This window comes from Leguminivora glycinivorella, chromosome 3 (assembly GCF_023078275.1).
Source record: "Leguminivora glycinivorella isolate SPB_JAAS2020 chromosome 3, LegGlyc_1.1, whole genome shotgun sequence".
Classification (NCBI taxonomy): domain Eukaryota; kingdom Metazoa; phylum Arthropoda; class Insecta; order Lepidoptera; family Tortricidae; genus Leguminivora; species Leguminivora glycinivorella.
Window position 1 is genome coordinate 15,206,686 of NC_062973.1, and position 26,911 is coordinate 15,233,596.

The 26,911-nt window shown below is 41.3% G+C and overlaps 2 protein-coding genes across 2 annotated transcripts; both read left to right on the top strand.

Moving 5' to 3' along the window:
• Positions 1 to 3,755: 3,755 nt before the first annotated feature.
• On the top strand, positions 3,756 to 26,911 carry LOC125224902 (proton-associated sugar transporter A). Its single transcript, XM_048128408.1, has 9 exons — positions 3,756 to 4,047; positions 7,218 to 7,480; positions 7,857 to 8,096; positions 13,154 to 13,255; positions 13,664 to 13,926; positions 15,745 to 15,945; positions 17,372 to 17,502; positions 25,615 to 25,789; positions 26,063 to 26,911. The coding sequence occupies exons 1-9, from the start codon at positions 3,845 to 3,847 to the stop codon at positions 26,279 to 26,281; spliced, it is 1,797 nt and encodes a 598-aa protein (XP_047984365.1). The 5' UTR covers positions 3,756 to 3,844; the 3' UTR covers positions 26,282 to 26,911.
• LOC125224901 (uncharacterized protein K02A2.6-like) lies at positions 19,522 to 22,924 on the top strand. Its single transcript, XM_048128407.1, has 2 exons — positions 19,522 to 19,682; positions 20,102 to 22,924. Exons 1-2 carry the CDS (start codon positions 19,630 to 19,632, stop codon positions 22,881 to 22,883), a joined length of 2,835 nt encoding a protein of 944 aa, XP_047984364.1. The 5' UTR covers positions 19,522 to 19,629; the 3' UTR covers positions 22,884 to 22,924.

The window sequence follows — 26,911 nt, forward strand, 5'->3', positions numbered from 1 at the left end:
CATTTGATCTATAAGGGTTCCATTTTTCCTTTTTATGTACGGAACCCTAAAATTAGAAAATTGTTGAAATGAATTATGTTTATTCTACTTAAGCAAATTACGTAGCCAGTTATGTATTCACGCCAAATCAGAACAAATCGCGACCAAATCCGTACCGTAAACCGTTTACGTACATTACATTTGATCTCACCCAATAAAGCGTGGATTCCCATTTGATCGTGTCAAATGGGCCGCGAGGGCGTGGGAGCAATAAGGCGATCTGTTTGTTTATATTCGGTATCGGATGAAACAATCAGCCGGGAATCGTCCTGGGACGCAATAAGCGTGATTCCCGAGGCTGAGCTGACAAACTCGTAGATGATGCAGAAGTGGCTTTTTAAGGAAAATTAAGTTTTAATTTTTCAAGTACCTGAGTTCCCTCATTCAGGGAGATGACGAGATCGACAGAGCAGTTCAGCAGAGGATTAACGCAGGATGGATGAACTGGCGACAGGTTACTGGCACAACGTGCGATCCCGAATGCCTTTTAGGCTGAAGGGGAAATTTGTAAATGGTGTGATGAGAGAAGACTGCATGTGACTGAAATGAGATTGTTTGGATGGATGTGTGGTGTGACAAGACTGGATAGGATTCAGAATGAGTATATAAGAGGAAATCTTAGATTAGCGCCAGTGACACAGAAGGTCAGAGGAAGTAGATTAGCATAGTATGAGCATGTAATGCGGAGGTATGAAAGCAACGTTATAAAACGAGTGGTAAATATGAAGGTGGTAAATATGGACGCAATAAGCGCAAGCGCGGATCCAGCTTCGTTCCCAGGGGGGGGGTCACGTGGTAAAGGCCCGGGGCCCCAGGGGGGGGTCACGTGGTCTATTTAGGCTCCAGGGGGGTCATGACCCCCATGACCCCCCCCTGGATCCGCGCATGAATACAATGATGTAGTGGAAGGCCTAAGAAAATATGGATAGAATGTGTGAACAAAGATATGAGAGTGAAATTTATTAGTATGGAAATGACGGCTGATAGGGAGGCAGATGATCTGCTGCGCCGACTCCAAATAATGGGAAAAGGGCAAGGGAATGATTATAAAGTTTTTCTACTCCCGAACTGTTATTCGTCATTTACAGGGTCCTGTATAGATCTTTAAACCCCTACATAAAAGTCTATTCCCTAAAGCCAGCGTCCGCCGGCTTTCCGCGCATGCGCGCAGTATCGAAAGAACTGAAAACGCATTGTTTGGCTCTGTAACCATGGCAACGCATTGTTATAACGATACTGCGCGCGTGCACGGGAAGGCTTTGGGCAGCTGAGCCGAAAGTGCAAACCTTTCAAAATACAGGAAACAGTGTGAATTTGACGAAAGTTATTCAAGAAAACTATTAAAAACTAAGTGCATGGTCGTAGAAAAAGTATTGTATGCAATGGTGTTTAACAGAATCAAAAAATACTCGTGGCGTCTTAATAACAATTTTCGGCTTCGCCTCAAATTGTCGCCACTCGTCCTTTTTGTCTTCCTTTAAACGCCTGTTGCATAAATACTATTTAATTTTCCTTTGGCCATAATATAGACAATTTATTCCCATAGATGTACTAGTATGTGGTGGGATCGTGAGTTTTGATCGGAGATTAAAGCTTTGAAGTTCTATATAATTTAATTCGATAACTTTTAGGTTTGCTTACCTACATATTTAGTAGGCATTTATAGGTTGTACAATAAAATAGGTATCTAACACATACCCTATACGTACAATGAGTAGATACAATAATGTAGTTTTATAAATAAATACCGATTTATAAACAGACTTCTTTTTTTAAATAGGTAGGTACATTCTCTCTGTTACATTATTATTATGATCTCTTATCATCAATATACCTACATATTTATCTTTTGCTAGTCAAGTGTCTAGTAATGCCTTTTCTTGACAATGATGAATGCTAAAGATACTAAAAGTATGTACCTGTAGTTATTTAGTTGTTATGCCTTAAAACTATAATATAAATCCGAATAAATAGAGTTAAAAATTACATGATAAGATATCATATACCTACGTATACCTATAGGTAGATATTATCGGTGTTATTTGTACGAAATACATGGGCAGATAGATTCATAAAATCTTTGCATGATAGGCTACATTACAAATGACGCTTACGTTGCAAAAGCCCGGTTCAATTTAGAATTATGTTTAACTATTTAGAACATTTTATATAGGTAGTTAAAAAAACGGCCCATTAAGTAATTTTTACTTTTGTATGCTGCTGTTATACCTACCTTATAATTCAAAGTTTACAAACTACCTGAGTTGATAAACCTTGTAACAATCAACACATACATTGAAATAATTACAATATTGCCTGTTAAAATTTATAAGTTACAACAACGGTATGACTATTTATTTTATTGGAAATAGGAAAAGCATATGGCTTTAATATCAGCTGATGGTAAAGGCATGCTTACGTACGAGATGATAATTAACTATATTAACTATTAAAGGTTGCTTAAAATTGTTACACGATTGTTATATATTTTTACCATTTGCCGTTGAAACTATAGGTTCATGGTCTACCAGCGCGCACAAGTTTTTTTCAGAAATCGCAAAACAGACGTTTCGTAATCGGTGGTCGAATCCAGCGAAATGTCACCAACATACAATGCCTCAAGGGCCTATTTTAGATTTAAGTTAAAGCTTTTAAGTATTATGCTGTTCATGTAAGTGATTTCTTTATAAATAACGACATTTATAAATTAAGTCACCTCCGCCACTGAAAGGTATGATTCGGCTTCTCAGAACCCGCCTGAAGGCGGAGAGATGTAAATAACATTAAATAAAGCCTATTTACGCGGCGAGATTACTTTGTGGAATAATCTAACACACTGTTTTCTTCTTTATTTTTCCAATAAATTATGTTTTTCGTATGAATGTAGCGCAATTTAACACTTTAAGTATCTAATTTATGAAATCGCATCTATGGTTAAGACATCAAAGAACTCAAAATATAATTGCAAAACACTGCTAGTTTGCATAATAAGCTAAATATTTAACTTAAATGTCAAAATGTGAACAAATAGTATTTTATACAATCGTGATATAATACAAAGCTTTTCAGTCGAGTACCATGTTTAGGCCACGAAGCTTGCTGAGTGGCCTAATAGTACGGTACGAGAGTGAAAAGCTTAATTATATCACTATTGTATAGAATACTTTTTCTATGAGTCATCATCTTCATCATCAATGGACGGAAATATCATCATTCATGCAAGTTAAAATTAATGTTAATAAAGTCGTTCACCGTTGTATCAACATCGAATTACCTAGCAACCAATTGTTTGTAATAACCGTCTCTGATTGGCCGATAACGCGACAGATAAAAAAAAATGTGTTTCAGATGCAGGAAAATTTGCCAGATATCGCAAATTAGTATAAAAATTGTATGAAGTTCTATTTTTGAAATTATTACAGTTAACTAAAGTCAACTATAATGAGCTTATTATCTCGTACACAACAATGTCAGAAATTGAGTCACAAATTCAATGATTATTAAAAATATTGCCGAACAGAAGAAAAGGTATATCTATTGAAAAGTTTAAAGTAGCAAGTCTTTTCCAGCGTCTTTATACATCCTTCTTATTGTCGCGCAGGGCGGGCGGGCACCAGCGACGCGGCGCGCGCGCCCCAGTCCACTTCCGCTCGCCTGCGATAACTACTGCCCACTGTCCAACACTTACAAACTTGCCTCGTTACGTTATTCTAAAATTAAACTTATCTGACAAACAAATAGTTCCAAGGTTGAAGGGATTGTGTAAACAGTTTTCAATTTTTTCATGAGATAGTGAGTTCGAGTTATGGCTGATAAGCTACATGAGTATCAAGGAGTGACGGGCCGGCTCCACGGGGTCAGGGACAAGTGTAAAGAAAAGTGGTCACAATGGAAGGAGGAACACCCCAAAGGAGTGAAGGAGACTTTTAAGGATTCGCTGTTTGGGATACCGCATTCTGAAGGCCCGGGGAGAGTGTGGCAGGAAAGCGTGTATAGTGATATATTCAGGTATGTTTCATAAAACTCCTTAATTCGATTATCTACTTACCTAAAATTCCCTGACCTATAAACAAATATTTAGTCTATAAAGTCCATTTCATTCCAACAACTTAGTCCGTTTCACTTTCATAAAGTAAATATTTCGGAAGATTAAAGTCATTCCATTGAAATCAGAGCCAACTTTAATATAGTCGAAGTGGATTTAGCATTCTGCTGAATAACATTTTAGGCAAATTTGGAAACTCGGATAGGTATCTCTGATGTTAAAGTAAACGTAAAGTTAATGTTTAGAAGAGAAAGGTTTGATATCTATATGTGCTACGTTAACCGTGAGTCGTTTTTGCAGTAAAGTTTGAGTTTTCGAAGGAGTCGGTTCCCCTTTCATACCTATAATAACTTCGCAAATTGACTGAGATTGATAGCGAAACCTGAGAGCACCCGGGAGAGAGTTTTATAAAAGTCAACAGGATAACTTCCCGAAACTCGCATCTTACTCAATTGTGCAATTATAAAAGCAACCTTGTTATCTACTGTGTACAATTGACAGTCAAATACAAGTAGGGATTGATGTAATAGGTTTAAAACATTTGTAATAAAATCTTTACTTTGGTTTACCATGCTGCGCTTCTGTCATTTATTATTTTTGAGTGCTAAATGTTAAAATATTATTAGCAGTTTAAATTGGTGTAATGCACAAGTTATTAATTTAATTATACGTTTATACATACATACATACATACAATCACGCCTGTTTCCCAGAGGGGTAGGCAGAGATCACGGATTTCCATTTACTACGATCCTGACAAACCACTTTCGCTTCACACACTTTCATAACATTTCTCATACACGCTCGTCGGTTTCGAGTACTTCTGACCTGGCCTCTTTGCAATATTTCCCCGATTTGATCAAGAAAAGTTCGCCTAGGTCTTCCACTACCAACTGACCCTTCCACTCCTTTTTCATATACTTTCTTCGTTAATCTCCTCTCATCCATCCTCTCTACATGCCCAAACCACCTTAACATACCCATCTCAATCTTTATCACCACATCTACATCCACTCCACACTTCTCTCTTATCACGCTATTTCTGATCCTATCACTCAACTTTACACCAGCCATGCTTCTTAACGCTCTCATTTCTACGGCATTCACTTGACTTTGAAGTCTTTTCTCCCACACCCAACTTTCACTACCATACATAAGTGTAGGCACCAAAACTCCTCTATGCACCGCCAGACGTGCTTTTTGCGACACTTTCTGGCTGCCCATAAAAGCGTTTAGTGCTCCATTCACTCTATTTCCAGCATTCACTCTCCTTTCAATATCTTTTCCATGTTTACCGTCCCTTGTAAACAACGTTCCCAAATACACAAACTCTTTCACTTGTTCCAAACTTTCATTATCGATCTCAATTTCGCAATCTGTCATAATCTCATCTCTTTCAAATACCATTACTTTCGTCTTACTGACATTCATTCTCATTCCTTTCCTCTCGAAGGATGCATGCACTCTTGTTACCATCAGTTGTAACTCCTCGGCCGACGACGCAAGTAATACTAGGTCATCGGCATATAGGAGACATTTGACCAGTAACCCTTCCATTCTCAACCCACAATCATAATCTTTCAGATCTTGCAAACAACTATCCATGAATAAATTAAACAGCCACGGCGACGCTACACATCCCTGTCTAACACCCTTTTCGATGCTAAACCACTCAGTGTATGACCCGTTTATTCTCACGCAAGCACTGGAATCCTCATAAAGAGATTTCAGTGCTTGAACGAGTTGACTGCCTACTCCATACATGGACACTACCGACCACAATTCATTCCTCATCACTCTATCATACGCCTTTTCCAAGTCCACGAAAGCGCAATAGACCTTTTGACCTTTGGCCAAAAACTTTTCGGCTATGCATCGTAAGGAAAAGACTTGATCCGAACATCCCATACCCTTTCTAAATCCCGCCTGTGCTGTGTTGTGCTGTGTGTGTGCTGTGCTGTGTGTGTGTGCTGTGTTTATGTTACTAAGAATAAATAAAAGTCATTTTAAAAGTACCGATAGGTACTGTTTGCGTTAATTTGGTGCGACATTGCGAGGAGGGTTTTTGCCTTTTTGATACCTTATACCTACAATACCTATACGTTTTCTGTTAGGTTCAGGATCTTCTGTTTTTTTTTTTAATTATGGTGCCAAATCGTCACTACTTTGAAAAAATCTCGTATCTCACGCTGCTTCCCAAAGTTAAAACGCAGTAAGTCTATATGCATTCCATACATACTTACTACAATTTTCTTTTCATTGACAGACGAAGATACAAGGTTTTTTAAAAGTAGTGACGAAATTACCTTTTTCTATCTATCTCTATCTCTCTACTTTTTTCTTCTAGATTTATGTGCCATATAAAATACAGTGTAATCGCAAGATTGAGTTCTGATATAAATTAATGAGATGAGCGCAGCTCGCGTTGCAAGCACATACCTAAGTAATTAGGTTTTTAGCTGTTTCATTACTTTCATTGCCTTAGACGACGCCTAAAAGGTTTGCTGTAGCTATACCAGACAACATAATCTATAGTACACGAAGGACTCAAGAATGAATATTGTAAATAAGTACGTATACGCTGTGCCAATTACGCTACCCAAATAAATTGGGATTTTAACCCAGCCTAACCTATACATACACAGCTTTTCATTTATTGTGTGTGGCACTTGACGAAAACAAATAAATACATGTATATGTAATTATGAAATTTTTCGAGCAGAAACCGAGTAAAATCAGAAGCATATTAATAAAATTACTCAACCTTATTTTTACTAAAGGCCGGTTGCACCAAACCACACCAAACCGTCTGTCACCAAATTTAGCGTTCGCTTAAGTTTTGTATGGGAATTTCCATTGACTTGTGCTGCGTGACGTTGATGTGTATGTTAACTGCGGTTGATGCAACTGTCCCTAAGTCAATTTCTGTAGTCGTCCCCTTTTTTCTTAGGGGGAAAATGCATTCCGCATACCACCCGGGTGTGAGGGGTGACCCGAGTGGTTATGTGGGACTCCCGCTAGGCTAATGAGGCCTACGATATACCCACTACCCACTAAAACCCCCCATGTCGCCTCGCCGCCTCCCTACACTAACTAAATACCTAATGTGCTTATTTGTAAATATTTATTACAGAAGAAAAAGTCGTATCGAGCTGATGAGGATATCAGCAGCCGTGATGGGCATCGAGTTCTCATACGCCGGCGAGACAGCCTTCGTGTCCCCGACTCTTCTCCAGATCGGGGTGCCCCACCAACAGATGACGCTGGTGTGGGCCCTGTCCCCACTCGTGGGCTTCTTCATGACCCCACTGCTGGGCTCCATCAGCGACCGGTGTCGCTCGCAGTACGGGAGGAGAAGGCCGTTCATTGTTATGATGTCTATTGGCGTTTTATTAGGTAAATAATATTTTCTAGACATCATCAAAACTCCATTAAAACTGAGATGGGTTACAGCGATTTAATTAGATAGGTAGTTAAATAAATCCTTAATATACCTGTCGGAATTCTATGCATATCAGTTCAAATACTGTTAGCTGATTGAAAATCCCTTCAATATGATTCTTAATACAATTTATATTAGGAATCTGATATTTTTCTTCCTAGATTTAAGCTCCCACTCTTTTCCTACCTACAAATTTCATGTTTCAAAATCAAAAGTAGGTATAAAAGTATGTAGATCAGATGGGCGTGTATAGCATTGTCTATTATCCATAGTTAGGTATGGTAGGCACGTGGGAAATATACTTAGACCTCCGAAAATTCACCTTTCCAGGGTTAATACTAGTGCCAAACGGCGAAGCCATAGGATACGCGCTCGGCGACGAGAGGCCAGCCAACCGCACGGAGGCACCCTCTGTGCTCGGCCCGAGGAGTTCCATCCTGGACTCCACAGATACCAACTATCACCCCTGGGGCGTGCTGTTTACAGTACTTGGGACTGTCTTCTTGGACTTCGACGCGGACGCTTGCCAAAGCCCCGCGAGGGCTTACTTGCTGGATGTGACTGTGCCAGGTACCTTCCGTAAGTATATTTAATGTGGTGGATTTCACAGACACCAACTATCACCCGTGGGGCGTGCTGTTCACGGTGCTTGGGATTGTCTTGGACTCCGACGCTGATGTTTGTCACAAGCCCCGCGAGGGCTTACTTGCTCTTTGTACTTACTTACTTACGTATATTTATTTAATTTGGTGGATGAGATATGAAAAAAGGAAAATGATATTGAGGTACGCTTGAGCAAAATACATGAAGAGCTGTAAAATTAAAAAAATCGGCCCGTGATTATTGACGGGGCGGCTACATACTCCACGCATGTTTTATTAAGAGAGTGGTAGTTACTGAAAAATCTCTACATACCTTATAAAGTGTATAATTATCGCCTAGTTTTGTACGTAAAATCATGCACCTACGAACCTCAATCGAAGGTTAGGTTTGACATATCTTATTCATAATTTAATTTGTAACGAGTAACACATTCTTTATCTACGGACTTTCCGCCTCGTTCAGTTTTCTCAGTAACGGAAAGCCTTATAATAGTCATGATATATTTAACACTGAGTAGTGCTTAAAATAAACCACTCGATACATAATACTGTAGATAAAAGCGGATTACTCACGATTCACTAGTGCCACTGACACTGCTTATTTATAGAAAGTATCTATTACGTATATTATGTAGTATAGCTACTTACAGTACTTACTTACTCGTATTTCGTCAGGTCGGCAATTATCTAAGATATCAACGCATGTAAAATTTAAAAAATCTGAACTGCGTATGTAAATCTGATACGTGCTTGATACTTAATATAATATTTTCTGTATTGACTATATACTTAACTGTCCAAAATTCTGGGGAAAGATCATTATATTATTGGAATGACATCAAAAAAGGTGTCCAACAAGGTGTGCAATAAATATACATAACTCGTAAAATGATGAGTATGATTTTCACTCAGAAAGTTACGAGTTACAAAAGTAATTATTTTAATCGATGTAAATTTCTTGCATGATTATTAGCTACGCTTAGAATAATTTGTTCCAAAACTCATTACCATCCTTCACCTACTTTGATTATTACAATTAATTTTAAATCAACATTTGCTCTCGTGAAACGTCACATCATGTGACTTTGTTATTTAGAACTTTAGGCGAGACGGGAAAAAGAGGCTGTTAAAAAGATATTAGGGTAGTTGTAATATGATAGTTGATACGCCTTTCTGTATTACAACGTTTCATATATGCTTTAACCGCTTATCTTTTCTGTCTGGCTGTGATTGATTTATCTGGACATTTTTTGAGTAACGAGACCATAGCTTAGCAGTTTCACTTACGTAAATTATTGAAAATTGTTTTACTTAAGTAGTTTTTACTTTTTAATGATCATCATTTCCTTGTTCTTATTCCATTTACTTGGGATCAAAGCAGCACGTTATCTGACGTCGTCTCCTTGCACTCGTTATGTTTATATGTACAATGTATCTGAACTAAACCATGTTATCTACCACTTGTGCTCCTAGTAACGCCTATTAGTCGGATTTAGTGAGTTAACTTTGGGATCAACGATCACGCATGCTGAAACTGTAGTCCTGTCTATTACAATTAGCTGTGGTATGCTTTTTTAATAGTAGCATCACGTCCACAGATGTCATATACCATAGATCAAGTAAACGTATCTACTTAGCATGTCAAATGAACTCAGTAAAATCCACTGAGTTGTCCGTCTTTAATCGCAGCTTGCAGATTTCGGGCGTCATTTTTTGTAAGTAGAAGTTAACAAAAACATTAAAAATGCCTCGTTACGTGATATTTAATTGCAACAATATAAAACTTATCAACACTCAAGGGCCTGAGACATATTTAAAATCCCAGGAAAGTAACAACTTCAGTACAAAATCTGACACGCTCGGCCGCCATTCAAATAGATGAACTTGTTTCATCTCCTATCTAAATTTAATTCTGTGATCACGTCGCTCTCACAGTTGTCATTTAACAAAAATACAAAGTTTCATCGTAGACAATATATGCATTATTATCTATTTTTCATGGCCTTATATCACATAAGATTGCGAATTATTGCTGTATGCATGAATAAGTAATGTTTCACTTGTATTTGGTTTGGTGTTCCGATTCAGAAACGATAAGGACCTTAGCATACGATGCTGTAACGAGTCTGATTTAAATAATTATATTTTATTTTTATTTTTCGTAAATAAATGTTGAACTGTTGTCCTAGCCACGCATACGACTCATACCTCGCATATAAATAAACATACTAAATGTTACCAACTTCAACTAGTAACGAATAAATAATAAGCAAGTTTATTATTTTATTATAATTATGGGATTCACGTATTAGGTGCAATGTAAATATTTATTACGCCCAAATCAGCAATTCCCGTCAACTTTGTACAATGCCACGTCAGCAAATTTTAATTGATCCTATTTTGTTACCAACATTTAGTGATATAATTCGACTTTCGTAAGATATATACAGGATAATTGTTATAATTAAGAAAATATAGATACTAGAGAACCTTAATGACGAAATAAAACTTAATAAATTCTCAATTCATCAACAAAATCTTGGTAACAAAATAGGAATTAATAAAAACAAAATTAACTTTTCCCTTAATAATTGTACAAAGTTGACGGGAATTGCTGAAATATTTAATGTACCTAATGGCTGATAATTGTGTTTAACTATGGCCAGTGCTGAATTCAGGACGTCAAGTTATGTCACTTCGCATTAATAATTATGTGCTCGGAAAATCACGCATTTGATAAAAAAATGGCGTGTTGTTGCTCCAACGCACTACTGGAGTCTGCAAAATATTAAAGAAGATGATGCACGCAAAAATACATAGGTAATTTATTATTAAACTGGAATACAAATCTTCAAGAAAAGTGCGTACACGTAGGTACGCGATCTTAAAAGCCGGCAAAGCACTTCGAACCCTTATAGTGGTGCGGATGTCCATGGGCGGCAGTGATCGCTTATCATCAGGTGACCTGTCTGTTCGTTTGCCTCCTATCGCATAAAAAAATACACAAAAATGATAAACAACTCCTCAATGGGGGACTTAGCTCGAAACCTGCCCCTTTCAGATCTATATTGCCTGAACCACTAGACCACAAGTATGACACTTCTATTCGTATCGATTGTAAGATAATGGACAAAGAATTTCGGTTAGTCTATTAATTTTATCTGTAACCCAAGGGCTGATGCTCGGGCTCCAGATATCTACTATTGAACGCAACTGCACAGGCGGACTTTTTTTCAAGATTTCCGCTTTTGACATAAAACGTACCGCACGTAACGTTTCATTTCACACCTCATAAAAATATCGGATCGGATAATGTGAAAACGCTCTAAGGAGTAAATATACTCCAAAATCTCGAAAAATCCTTTGTGTTTACAAGATTTCGGTGGCAATTTCCTTTAACCGTTTCCTGAAATTAATGACGTGGTTTACGTTGACACGTATTGACATGACATTGTATCGAGTCCGCAAATTGGTATGCTGGGTGGCTAGCCGAATGGCACAATCGCTCACGAAACGCTCACAAAACGAAGCGCTAGTAGATATCTATCTCTATCGCGCTTGCGTATTGGCGCGACAGAGCCAGCGGCGTATCGCTTTCGTTTGGCGTCGGAGAAATGCCATTCGGCTACGGGGCCTGATATATAAACACATGTTGATTAAGTTACCTCCAAGGGTAAACAGAATCTTTATTTAGAAGCTTATGAAGATAAAAGGTCATCATAAGACCCACACATTTTGTTTCTTGAATTTGAAACCTTGCACAGTATAAGTATTTGGTAATAATAAATATGTGTGTGTTTCCAAACAAAATTTCCCACTTTGTCGCTTGCCATAAGGACGCTTCGACTAGGACCCAAGAGGACTGAGATATTTTAAGCGCGCGGTTGTTTTATGCGGAGATCGCAGCGTCAGACGAATGCGATCAACGGATGCGTCTACCGCGTCTGCGTTACAAAACAAGGCACCCTTTTCTTTACGGCAAACGCATGCGTTAAGCGCTGTTGCGAGCACATTGTCATTTTTTTTACGTGGGAGCTACATAGTGCACTATTGTTTTATGCGTTTGACGCTCCGTTCGCAGCGGTGTTTTAAAATTGTTTGCGATTACCGCAGCGATTACTTGAGAAGGTATATTTGGAATTTAGTTTTTAAGTGTCTTTCAAGCAGGTGAACGTGTTAAGTTAAAAAAACTCACCAGGCCCCGTAGCCGAATGGCATTTCTCCGACGCCAAACGAAAGCGATACGCCGCTGGCTCTGTCGCGCCAATACGCAAGCGCGATAGAGATAGATATCTACTAGCGCTTCGTTTCGTGAGCGTTTCGTGAGCGATTGTGCCATTCGGCTAGCCACCCAGACTTCTCGATTATTTCGCCAATTTCCATCCACTTTCGGTTGCGATGTTGGATATTTTTGTAATGTTCGTGTGAAAGATCATAGAAAACCGGTCGATCTCTAATTAAATCAATCAGGAGTTCATAACCCTCCTTTGAAAATGGCATAATTTTATGTTTCTTTAAGTTTGCCATAGTGATGAAATTAATAATTAATTAATGTCATAATTAACCGAGTTGAGATGCAATGCTAAGTGATTTATTCTTCCTCCATCAAATGTAGGTAGACGCACAAAACAACACGAATATGCGCAAGCGTTAACCGTTTGCGTTGAACGGACACGTTTCACGCAATAAACAAGGATGCTCCTTACATAAACTATGAAGATAAAATATTTTTATATGTGCGTTTGACGCATTGCGTCTCACGCTGCGCTTGCCGCTACATCAACCGCGTAAAACAATGGTCTATAATTATATTACCTGACTTGAAATGATCTGCGTCTATCGCACTGCGTGTAACGTAGCGTTTATCGCATAAAACAACCGCGCGCTTTAAATCTATTAATAATTTGATTTAAATAATTTCGTTAAAGAAAGGTTTCCTTGTTTAGGTACTTCATAAGCCGCCTTCGTTTATTGATGCGTTAAACACATGAATATAAACATCCTATTTTTAAACTTTTTTTCCAGAGGACCACGCAAAAGGCCTCAGCACATTCACCATAATGGCCGGCTTAGGGGGCTTCATGGGCTACGCGCTCGGCGGCATTAACTGGGACGAAACGAGATTAGGTAATGCGATACTGATACTAAAAACTAAAACCATTCGGTGCTTTGGTCTAAGAAGGGTCGATGGACTTGTTAGGTAAATTAAATAATGGGTGAAGTAGTTGCTACCAACTGACACTTGAGCAAATTTTGCTTAAATGATTTAATTAACCCCCATCGCAAAAACGACAGGTTGTTATAAGATTGACGTCTCTGTCTGTCTGTTTGTGTGCATAGTGTGTGTCTGTCTGTGGCATCGTAGCTCCCGAACGGATGAACTGATTCAGATTTACTTAGTTTTTTTAAATTAAAAGTTGCATTAGTCGGGAGTGTTTTTAGCCATGTTTGATGGAAATCGGTCCACTATGTTCGGAGGGTTTTCAAAATTCTGTTATTCTGTAAATCTGTGTAACAAATATCGAAACCTTTCAGGGGAGCTATTCGGAGGCCACGTGAGGGCCGTGTTCTCGCTGATCACCGTGATCTTCGTGGCGTGCGTGACAGCCACCGTCACCAGCTTCAAGGAGATCCCTCTCGGAGAACTGCAGGAGCAGGAGGAGTTCAGAAAACTGGCTGAGACGGAGAGAGTGCAGGAGAGCTTTGACGCTGGAGACAGTGAAATGCCCGAGAAGAGCTTAAAGCGAGACAACACTACGTATGGCTCTTTAAACCAACCGGCTGAGGGAGATACACAGGTATCTATGCCAACGTGTCTTGTTAGGTTAGCAGTATAACTACCACCAATTTACTTTTCTTGACGAACTTCAGGATCAGGTGTTAGGGGGTTTCGTTGTTGGTGATGAGATTAAATCGACGAATGGCTCCTTAAAGCAACCGGCTGAGGAAATACACAGGTAACTAACCGAATCCGTCCTGATATCAGCTACCACCAGCTTCATCTTGGAGTACTGCAGGAGCAGGAGTTCAGGAAGCTGGCTGAGACGGAGAGAGTGCAGGAGAGCTTTGACGCTGGAGACAGTGAAATGCCTGAGAAGAGCTTAAAGCGAGACAACACTACGTATGGCTCCTTAAACCAACCGGCTGAGGGAGATACACAGGTATCTATGCCAACGTGTCTTGTTAGGTTAGCAGTATAACTATTAACCACCAATTTACTTCTCTTGACGAACTTCAGGATCAGGTGTTAGGGGGTTTCGTTGCTGGTGATGAGATTAAATCGTCGAATGGCTCCTTAAAGCAACCGGCTGAGGAAATACACAGGTAACTAACCGAATCCGTCCTGATATCAGCTACCACCAGCTTCATCTTGGAGTACTTGGAGCAGGAGTTCAGGAAGCTGGCTGAGACGGAGAAAGTGCAGGAGAGCTTTGACGCTGGAGACAGTGAAATGCCTGAGAAGAGCTTAAAGCGAGACAACACTACGTATTGCTCCTTAAACCAAGCAGCTGACGGAGATACTCAGGTATGCCAACGTGTACTGTTAGGTTAGCAGTATACCGGCTGAGGGAGATACGCAGGTAACTATGTCAACCAGTCTTACTGCTAGCTAGTATGAGATGGTTTCTCCTGGAAAACTGAAGGAGCTGGAGTTCAGGAAGCTGTCAGAGACGGAGAAGAGCTCGAAGGCAATACTTCGTGTAGCTTCTTAAACCAACCGGCTGAGGAAAGTGCAGAAGTAATTATGCCAACCTGTATATCAATACAACAGTTGGTAGCTGGTATCAACTAAGCTACCAACTGTTGACTTCTCCTGGAGAACTGCAGGTGCCGAAATTCAGGAAGCTGGCGAAGAGCTGGAAACTGAACAACAAGACGTATGGCTCCTTAAACCAACAAGCGGAGGGAGATACACATGTCAATCTATTCGGAGGCCACCTCAGAGCAGTTCATTAAGTATTTTCCAAACGGGAAAACATGGTCGCGTGATAAACGTTATAAAAGTCAGGACGTCCTTTTCGCACTATTTGTAAGCGCGATAGGGACGCACCAATGCGATAATGCATCATGTAGCCTTGGTCGAAGAACGCAAATACTTAAATAACATTTTTCTATAAGTGTATATTCCCTTTTGGAATCAAAAATTATGGTATACCTAAAACTGTATCATTATTGTGTTTTTACAAACTTAGCTAGGTAATCTTTGTTAGTAAAGAAAGTTCCAAAAATACTCTCCACGTCAAAAATGTTTCTCGTAACCGACTACCTGCCAGTTCCACACGAGTTCTAAACGAAGTTACGAAATCCAATCTCTCTGCGTGACGTTGATAAGCTTGTGACGTGTCACATAAGGTTTCACTAGTCCGGGATATTTCCTACACTACATCCCTTATTTCGTTGTAAATACTGTACCTACCTATTTCGTTGTAAATAATGATGCAATTTTTTTTATAGCACCGGCCACACCTTTGTTTACAATAACTCCGGCTAATTCAAAATAGGATTATAGACACAAATAAACAGGTGGTATTATCGGTAAAAACTGATCTCTTTCAGACAACTATTAGATAAACTTTAACTTTGAAAAAAATAAACCCTATTTTTTATTTTTTCAGAATGATCCAAGTATCAACGTACCCGAAAGCAGTCACGGCGAGCACTTGTCCCTGGGACACTACCTTCGCTCCATCGTAGTGATGCCGCCCTCTCTACGCGTGGTGTGCCTCACAAACTTGTTCTGCTGGATGGCACATGTCTGCTACTCACTGTACTTCACTGACTTTGTTGGGGAGGCGGTGTTCGGTGGAAACCCTGCTGTACGTGCTTATAAAACAGTCATTACACTTGTCCTTGCAACAGTACCTCAGTTCCTTCGTGGTAATGCTGCCCTCTCTACGCGTGGTATGCCTCACCAACTTGTTTTGCTGGATGGCACATGTCTGCCCACATGTCTGTCCCTCACTGTACTTCACTGACTTTGTTGGTGAGGCGGTATTCGGTGGCAACCCTGCTGTAAGTACCGATAAAATTTGGCCTATGGCAGCTCTATTAATGGCAGGTCGTACGTAATATAACATAAAAAAACTCCACTTGGCAATGTGATTGAGTTCCAGTGGCGGAGCGTCGATACAACTCGATTCCCAACGGGTTCCCTAAAATTATCTAATATCTTTAGAAGTCCATACGAAACAGATTCCGAAAACCCCTCCACCTTTTACCAACGAAAATTTTCACGCCCCGCCACTGTTGAGTTCTTGCTTTTAAAAGGGCTGAAAGTTAGATATCATTGATTTCAGTTTGCATGGAAACAATTTAATTTATGCACAAAATCTAAATCTTATCGTAGGCGCACATACTTATATCAGTTTGTTTTTGTCGAATATCTGCAACATTTGCCTTCGACTAATGCACTTGGATGAATATTTTTGTCAACCGGAGATATTGTCAGCTCTTATCGAGATTTTCTGGATTTACACGGGACATTTGGATGATTTATTGGTGTCGAGATTTTCACGTAACGTTTTATAGATAATATTCTAAAATAGAATTGATTATGCAATCTAGCATCACATTAGATAAATGTTTTGTGTTCCTACATTTACGATTTACAATACGATTGGTGAACATTTAAGTGTAATTACTTAAGTAGACATCTAAACTTATGAAGGGTTAGATATTCAAACAACCATATAATCTAAGTTCTTAGGTACTTTGACGACCGGTCTGGCTCAGTCGGTAGTGACCCTGCCTGCTAAGCCGCGGTCCTGGGTTCGAATCCCGGTAAGGGCATTTATTTGTGTGATGAGCACAGATATTTGTTCCTGAGTCATGACTCATGGATGTTTTCTATGTAAGTATATAAGTATGTATTTATCTATTTAAGTATGTATATCGTCGCTTAGCACTCATAGTACAAGCTTAGTTTGGGGCTAAGTTGATCTATGTAAGGTGTCCCTAATATTTATTTATTTATTTGTTTATTACGTATACTCGTACATGTGTTGTTGTATTTCATTGTAGGTACATGTAATAAAGTATAAATACTAATGCTCGACACCCAATAGATGACGTCCTTCTATCATATTTATTGACAATGAGATTGAAAGTATCATCTAGGTACTGGGACACTGTCAAGTTTAATGCGGCATGTTGTTGTGTGACTAAATACATGCAGATTTTTTGGAAATATAGGTTTTTGTTACGTATAATAAACCAATTTAAACGTGACATTAATGATTATAGGCGCCGGTCGGCTCAGAAAGCCGTATTCAGTATGAAGCTGGAGTCCGCTTCGGGTGTTGGGGCATGGCGATGTATTCTCTCTCATGCGCCTGCTATTCCACCATCATCGAGAAACTCATCAAGAGACTGGGGTGAGTAGTTCTACATCAACAGACTAGGTAAGTACTAGCTAATAAGAGTCGTATGCAGTACGAAGCTGGAGTACCTACTCTTCGGTATAGTAAATTAGACGGGCTTGAAAGCAGAATTTTTGATTTGAGGCTGTCTAGGTACTAGTAGTTGGTACCTTTACCCTACTTACTGCACTCTTTATAAAAAAAACATGACAAGTACTCCTCTTATCTACACGCAACCAGTTAAAAGCAAGCCGAAAGTAACAGTGATTTCAGCTTACCTATTAGCCCCAAAATTCGGGCTCATTGCAGATCTTAATAATGATGACAACTTACTAAAATAAATTCCTCAGACGCTGTAGGCACTGCAAGTTGAATTAACATTACATTTCGACTTCTGTATCCTACCGTACCGTACTCAAAGTGTCAATTTAGTGTTTGAACAGTACCTGGAGTGCCACCTACGCCCCAGGTGAGCAACTCATGCCCACTGAGCCGCGTTATTGCGTGGCTGACGGCTTAGCCGAAATAACAATAGCTGACGCTACATGGCGAACAAAACAAAGTCTGGAACTGTCGCAGTACAGAAGAGCGATAGGAAGAGTTACCTGCGATACGCTTACCAAGCGTAAGGTATTGAGACGTTGGCTAAGGACCTTGATCCTTGCAAGACGATTTACGATGCCGTATGGGTTCACTGCCACTGACGGTGCACTTCGTAAATACATTATGAGAGAGGGGTTGGTGAAAACATGTTTTTTCGGGTGGTAACATTGTACCTAATTGATAAAATCAGTATTATAGAGAGTACTGTCAAAGTAAAATGTGTAATCACAGTATCACTGCCATCTCTCGACACAAGCTTAAAACTTTTGAACCTCAGTGTTGACAATTTGGCCCATATTGTTAGCTTGACACGTGTTAAAATGTCAAAATATTAATATTAGCGCCATGTAGCCGAGCGTTCCCCAAAGTTGTAAGAACATCTAGGCCACCGTACGGTCAACCAATTTGAATCCTAGGCCACTCTAGAACCCTGTCTGTGACATATGTGGGTAGTTAGGATAAATTGGTTGAGTACGCCGACTGATTGTGGGTAGGTTTACATTCTGCCTCTCCGCTAATAAATCTTGTATGGAACGGACGTGTTTTCTTTGGTGCCCCTTCATCAGCGCTGATCTTCGGCTGGGAGCATACACTACATTGGCGACGGGACTGTGATCTACGTGTGTGACATTTTAGTGTTGTGACCGTAAATAAACAGTTGAAATGGCAGTCGGGAAGATAGCCCCGTTCGACGTGAACAAAGACTGTTGGGACTTATACGTGGAGCGTTTGGAACAATATTTTATAGCAAACACAGTGAGTGAAACGGTTAAAGTGGCTACCTTAATTACAGTTGTAGGCAGTGAAGCATATGAACTTATGGTTAATTTGTGTACGCCGGCGCGCCCGGCAACAAAGACTTTTGATCAGTTAAAGGCTATTATGAAATCGCACTTGCAACCTAAACCTAGTGTATTAGCAGAAAGGTTCAAATTTAGACAACGACGGCAGGCGACTGATGAGAGCATAGCGGAGTATGTCGCGGCGTTAAAAAAAATGTCAATGACTTGCAATTTTGGGTCGGACGCGTTAAGTGAGAATTTAAGAGACCAATTTATTTGCGGGTTAACTAAAGATGTTATACGACAGCGGCTGTTCGCGGAGGAGGATATCACGTTCGATAAGGCATTTAAATTAGCCGTGACTATCGATTCGGCCGAGACGGAGTCGGCAATTATGGAGAAACGGGTGGACAAGCCGGGGGAAAGTGCCGGGGTCTACCAGATGACATCGAGTCGGGGGCGAGGGAGCCACGGAGGAGGCGCCTGGGGACGGAAGGTCACGGGGCTACGCGAGGCTGGACGGGCGCCGGCCGCGGCGGGCGGCGCGGACCGGGCGCGGCGGGCGCCGCGGGCCCCGGCCGAGGGCGCGGCGCGCACGGCGCCGGCGGCGGCGCGGCGGGCTGCGGGGCGTGCGGCGGCGCGCATGACTACGGCACGTGCAAGTTCAGGGCTTACGTGTGTCGGGTGTGCAACCGAGATGGGCATTTGAAGAGGATGTGCCCTAGACTGCGCGAGGAACAGCTGTTCGCGATGCGTGATGGAGGCGCGAACGAGCAGGTGGCGTATGATGACAGCGAGGAAAGTGACGAGGTAGTTACCTATAACTATTCTATTGCTTTAAAGGACTTTAGTGCTTATCCGCCGTATATTGTATCCATGAACGTTAATAATAGAAACATAGATATGGAAATTGATACAGGCAGTTGTATTTCGTGCATTAGTTATGATTGTTACTTAAAAACATTAGGAAAATTTAAATTAGAACCTAGTGATGTCTCTATGCGATATTATACGGGGGAAAGGGTAATTCCCTTAGGTAAATTGTGTGCGAAGGTGCGGCATGGTAAAATAATCAAGGAATTACCGCTGTATGTGATTAAAAGGGGCATGACGAGTTTGTTAGGCAGACAATGGATTCATGAACTCGGGGTAACTTTGCCCTCTTCGGTGCCATGTAACAAGTTAGATAGAGAAAAAGGGGGTCAAAAATTTGATGAACATTTATTCAGTTCCAGGTTTAAAGAAGTTTTTGAAGACGGTTTGGGGCGGTTCACGGGCGGCAAGGTCGGGTTCGCGCTGCGCGAGGGGGCGCGGCCGGTGTTCCTGCGCGCGCGCCCGCTGCCGTACGCGCTGCGCGAGCCGGTGGAGCGCGCGCTGGACCAGCTGGTGCGCGACGGCATCATCACCCCCGTGCCCACGTCGGACTGGGCCACTCCCGTCGTACCGGTAATGAAAAAAGATGGGACTATCCGTTTGTGTGGCGATTTCAAATTGACTCTGAATAAATGTTTGCAAGTGGATCATTTTCCAGTACCTCGAGTCGACGATTTATTGACAAAGTTGCATAGGGGAGATAAATTTTCGAAAATTGACTTATCGCAAGCATATGCGCAATTCGAATTAGATGAGTCTAAACAATACACTGTAATTAATACTCACAAGGGCTTGTATATGTACAATCGGTTAATTTATGGCTTGGCTTCCAGCCCCGGTATATTTCAAAGAAAGCTGGAACAATTGTTTGCGGACTTACCGACGGTAGGGGTTTTCTTGGATGATATTATTATAACCGGGGCGGACGATCGGGCTCATTTAGAAACACTCACGGAGGTATTTGAAAGGTTGCGGAAGTATGGGTTAAAGGTTAAGAAAGAGAAGTGCACATTTTTTGCTCCGTCGGTGACGTATTTAGGTTTTGTGATTAGCAAAAAGGGTGTGCATACCTGTCCTGATAAAATTAAGGCTATTAAAGAAGTAGATGAGCCTAGTAACGTATCAGAGCTTCGCTCGTTTTTGGGCCTCATTATGTATTACGCCAAATTCGTACCTAACATCAGTACTATATTAGCACCATTATACAGACTTTTGCAAAAAAATGTTAGTTTCATATGGGACGAAAATTGTAGGGCGGCGTTCAATAAAATCAAACAAATGTTAATTTCTAGCGCCATCTTAGCTCATTACTCGCCTCATTTGCCGTTGATTTTGACCACGGACGCTAGCAGCGTGGGCGTTGGCGCGGTCATCTCCCATTTGACGCCCGAGGGCGAGCGGCCGATTGCGTATGCATCGCGGGTATTGAATTCAGAAAAGGCGTATTCTCAAATTGAACGCGAAGCTCTGTCGATTATATATGGCATAAAAAAATTCCATCAATATTTGTATGGTAGGAAATTCACGTTAAGAACTGACCATAAGCCTTTAGTGTCGATTTTTGGCGATAAGTCCGGTATACCGGTAATGGCCGCCAGTAGGATGCAGCGTTGGGCGGTTATACTCGCGGGGTACGATTATGACATCGAATACGTGCGTAGCGAGAAAAATTCGGCCGACGCGCTATCCCGTTTACCCGTTGGAATACGTTCGGAACCGAACAGCTCTAAATGCACACGCGAAGTCACTTATTTGAATTTTGTGCAAAATTTCGTGCCAATTACAAGGAAGACTTTGTGCCAAGAAACGGGTAAGGACAACATTCTTACAAAAGTAATGTTGTTCATACAGTCCGGTTGGCCGGCAGTTTGTACCGATGAGCAGATTAAACCTTATTTTTCACGCCGCCATGAATTGTATATAGACACAGGTTGTATAGTATGGGGTTATAGATTAGTGATTCCAAAGACATTACGGAATGAGGTGTTGAAAGAGGTGCACAGTGGGCACATGGGGATAGTCAAAATGAAGAGTATCGCGCGGAGTATTGTATGGTGGCCGGGGATCGATGCGGAAATTGAAAGCGTTTGTAAAGCGTGCACCACGTGCACAGCGGAGAGTACGGCCCCGGCGAAGGCGGCCCCACAACCCTGGCCATATGAGTCAGAAGTGTGGTCACGGCTACATCTCGATTTTATGGGTCCTATTCAAGGTGCCTCGTTTTTGGTATTAATTGACTCAACCTCGAAATGGATTGAAGTTTTCAGAATGAATAAAACAACTGCGAACGACGTAATACGGGTGTTACGAGAAACATTTGCGCGTTTTGGCCTTCCTAAAGAGATTGTATCGGACAACGGGCCCCCGTTTTCTAGTCAAGAGTATGAGCGTTTTATGACATTTAACGGTATTAAGACGACATTTGCACCCATATATCATCCTTCCTCGAATGGAGCCGCAGAACTGGCGGTTAAACTTTGTAAGCGGGTAGTTCGGAAAGCCATACGCGACGGCGTCGATGTTGACGCCGCGTTGCAGTCATATTTATTATCTTACCGTAATGTAGACCACAGCACAACCGGCGCATCACCAGCGGCCCTATTACAACGTAGGACATTAAGAACTCGGCTTGATTTATTGAAATGTAGGAGACAATTAGAAGATAAGGTGATTCAGAGTCAACGCAAACAAGTCGAATATGCGGGAGGTGTTGCTAGGCAGATGGATATTGGAGAGGAGGTGTGGGCGCGTAATTATACGGGAGGTGAGCGATGGATAGGAGGAAAAATTGAACAAAAATTAGGATCACGTAACTATATCGTTAGTAGGGAAAATGGTCCACCAATCAAACGACATATTGATCAGCTTAAAACTAAATGGGCTAGCACGATTGATGTGTCAGTACCTAACTCTCCGAATTCAGTAGAACCACCAAACGAAGTTCCCACTTGTACAGCAGCGTTGCCGGTGACGGGAGGGGTACCAGAACCTGGGCCTAGCCCGTCCGAACTAAGGGCCGTGACGGAGCCGTTGCCGGGTCCACCTGTCGCGCCCCCTACCCTGCCAGCCCCCGTGGAGGGCCCTAAACCGACTCGCGCTAGGAAACCAGTCAAAAGATACGGGTTTGACTTTGATTAGTGGTTAAAATGTTTTTCCTTATTTAACTGGCATTATACTTAAGTGTAACTATAGATTACTTAAGTGGGAGGGTGTGACATATGTGGGTAGTTATAAGTAGCGCCGACTGATTGTGGGTAGGTTTACATTCTGCTCTCTCCGCTAATAAATCTTGTATGGAACGGACGTGTTTTCTTTGATGGTGCCCCTTCATCAGCGCTGATCTTCGGCTGGGAGCATACACTACATTGGTTCGCGGAAGACTGCCTGGTATGTAGTACCTATAGATGAATAATATGATAATATTGATTTCATCCCGGATTTCCAACATACTCTGTATCGTATCGTCTGCGAATTCCTTTCGTAGGTAACTTGACTCTTAAATCAGTATCACCCATTAATTAAACTTGGCCCTTTCTTGTTTACCTTTTATTCTGTTACATAAATAAAGACGTACCTACGTGCACGATGAACATCCAAAGACTTTATTTGTGCGTAACGTGTGTAGTATACTTGCTTCTTCTTTATGTTCCATATTCGACCAAGAGGTCGGTTACATTTGTCAGTACCTAAGTCTCTCTATGCCCTAAATTAACAATAATATGTGCTAGTTCAGACACAGCGGAAACCGCGCGGATGTAAACCGCGCGGATCAACGGCGCGGATCTTATTTTACTAGCATAGTACTAGACCGTTCACACTACACCGCGCGGTTGTAGTGTGAACGTTCCTGTACTATGCTATTAAAATAAAATCCGCGCGGTTGATCTGCGCGGTTTGTATCCGCGCCGTTTCCGCTGTGTCTGAACTAGCACTAAGATAAGAACACCTAATTAATGAGTTTAATATTCAGCGCCTATATAATTTTATTAGCAATTCAGTAAGTAATCTCCGTCACGATTATCTGTTTAGGTTTGCCTAGGCGTCAGCGGAACGTCTTGGGCTTTGAATAAATTTAATAAAAGCGCGATGAAAGGAATTCACTGTTTTCTTTTACTTTTTAAGCAGGTTCGAATAAAGCAGAAATTTATTCAGATTTTATCCCGCTTATAAATGAATACAGAAATAAAGGTACTTTGGTTCAAATGATATTATCGGAATTTTGTATCAGATTATTCAGGCAGTAATAGCTTTTACTTTTCATAAAGTATTCGCTATTATATTGGCATTTAGCGTTAGGCATAAGACCTTTAGAAATATTGACTTGACAGTTTAAAAATCTTGCTGTGATAAACGGTACATGGCGAAATCTTAATTCACTAAAAACAATACCATTAGAATGCTTACGAAATCTTGCGAAGTCTAAAAATATTTCGTTATAAATCCTGAAATAGGCGATAGATATCAGTGGTAATACCCATCTCAAGTGATAAGTCTCTTGAAGTTGTCAAACGACAGATACCTACGGCGGTTATCTCGCTCGCCCTTCAACTTGACTGAGCAAACATTTCCTAGTGCTAACAAGATCAGTCCACCCTTGACTTTCAGCTTCCTGCACTGGCCCGGCTTCCCACAGATATAATCGATAAACGACCGAGTCGATAACTGGTACATCGACTCTGACGAGATTTTTAACTCCATATCCACATCCAGAAATACAAAAGTTACATATGTACATATTTAGAGTTGTAGTTCACTCTTACTACGTAAGTACTTTTATATCCTCAAATATACATATCAGACAAAAGTTACCTATTATAAGTATAAAATCAAAACAGGTGAACATTTTTTACGGTTGATCCCTGTTTTGTGTTGTTAATCTTTCCACACACTCGCTTCCTTCAGTTTTTCACTTCTAACGAACTCACGTTACACATACCTTTGTTATGACACTTATGACTAAACATAATTTCTGAACTTTGCTTCGCTTCGCTAGCTTGTTCTTCAACAGCGTTACTCGTCGCGGAATTGCGGAAGCATGATTTCCGGATTTCAATTTTCCATTTAAGGTTAGATCCGTATTTCATCGAGAGTCATGAATTCTTTTGAACCTCGTTTTCTCTAAATGAATCTTCGAGTCGTTAAACCGAGGCGTTCAGCTTCTATTTTCCTTATTGGGAAGGTAATTTGCGGGTGCAAGCATTTAATTAAAAAGACCGTGGTTTTGTGTCCCAAAAATCAAAGACAAACTAAATTACATTAATTTAGATGCCATCATTATAAAATAAATAATGTGACATCCGGACAGACAGACAGAGCGAAAAACGACGGGGTGTTATAAGTTTGACGTGTCTGTCTGTCTGTCTGTCCGTCTGTCTGTCTGTCTGTCTGTCTGTCTGTCTGTCTGTCTGTCTGTCTGTCTGTTTGTCTGTCTGTGTGTGTGTCTGTCTGTGGCATCGTAGCTCCCGAACGGATGAACCGATTTCGATTTGGTTTTTTTTATTTGAAAGTTGTGTTAGTCGGGAGTGTTCTTAGCCATGTTTCATGAAAATCGGTCCACTAGGTCGCGGTCGGGGGTTTTTTCAAAATTTTAATTTTGTACCTTTTGGGTACGGAACCCTGAAAAGGGGAAAATGGGTTTTGCGTGGTATGGCACAAAACACAAAGGATGTCATAGATCTAGAACAGGCCCAATGAACACTAAACTCTACTCCTAGTCCTAATAATGTGTCCCTGTAGCGAGAAGGCACACATATGTATAACACATCTGTAGCTACAGGTGACTGTCACCGGGCCTACCATGCGAACCGTGTGTTGTTTTGCTACCGATATATTATAAAAGGTACTATTTAATAGAAGTATTTTATTCCAGGGCTAAGAAAGTGTACGTTGGCGGGCTATGCACGTATAGCTGCGGTATGTTCATGCTGTGTGCGATCAGAGCGCGCGCAGCCGTCATACTGTTCAGCTGGACGGCCGGCGTCATGTACTCCACGCTGTTTACGATGCCATATCTACTGGTCGCGCATTATCACGCCACAGGCACGGTAAGGAACTTTCATCGTACATGGTTCTAGGTAAAGTGAGCTGGCTGCTGGCGGGCAGTGCAGGTATAGCTGCGTGATGTTCATGCTGAGCGCGATCAGAGCGCGAGCGGCCGTCATACTATTCAGCTGGACGGCCAGCGCTAATAAACTACACCAAATCTACGCAGGACATGACTGTCTAGATTCTATAAAACATGTTTACTCGTTCCCAGCAAGGAAGAAAATTTAGTAACTACTAAAATAAACTATTAGTGATACCTTTTCGTATTACAGTGGGATAATGCCGGCGGCGGCAGCGGCGACGCTCGCGGTCTGGGCACAGACGTGGCCGTGGTGAGCAGCTGTGTATTCGTGGCGCAACTGCTGGTGTCAGTGCTGATGGGGCTGGCCGTCAGCGCCTCCGGCTCAACGGCAGCTGTAGTCGCCGTCGCCGCCGCGCTGGCTGCGGCTGCCGCCTTCACTGCAACAAAGATTACTTATTTAGACCTTTAAGTTTAATGCATACTTGCAGAAGCAAAGCTTACGGTCTAGGCAAGAACGTGGCAGTGGTCACTGCCACCAAGATCACTTAGACCTGAAAGAAAAACGCATAAACGTCAAAGCCCTCCTTCACATGGTTGTCGGCTGGGCAGTTATTGAATTTTATAGGCAATATGGCGCTCGATTGGCATTTGCCCTTATTTGAAGGGATATAGCCTATACCAACTGTAGACCGGAGTGGCGTCTTAGATTGTGGGAGGGTATGGTAAAGCATGACGAGCTTTGGTGGGACCAACTCAAGCAAAAGCGTCTCTGTAGAGCTGCTGGACCACTCCAGGAGTCAAGGCACATTTAATTGTGATCGATGCGGCAGAAAATGCCGATCCGCCATTGGCTTGTACAGCCATCACAACCGATGTAGGCTGTAGACTGCCTACTCAGAATACCTACCTCTTACTTAGTCGCTGCAAGTGCTGCAACTATCATCTGGAAAGACGCTGTGGCCAATGAAGAGCCTATCATTGCTTGTTCATTGGCGAAGGGTTATTTTACGAGAATGTTGATTGGTGGAAATGTCTTAAGTAAGGAGCTACGCAAAATATAAAGTACCCTATTCCACGTGCCAAGTAGGTAAAATCAAAA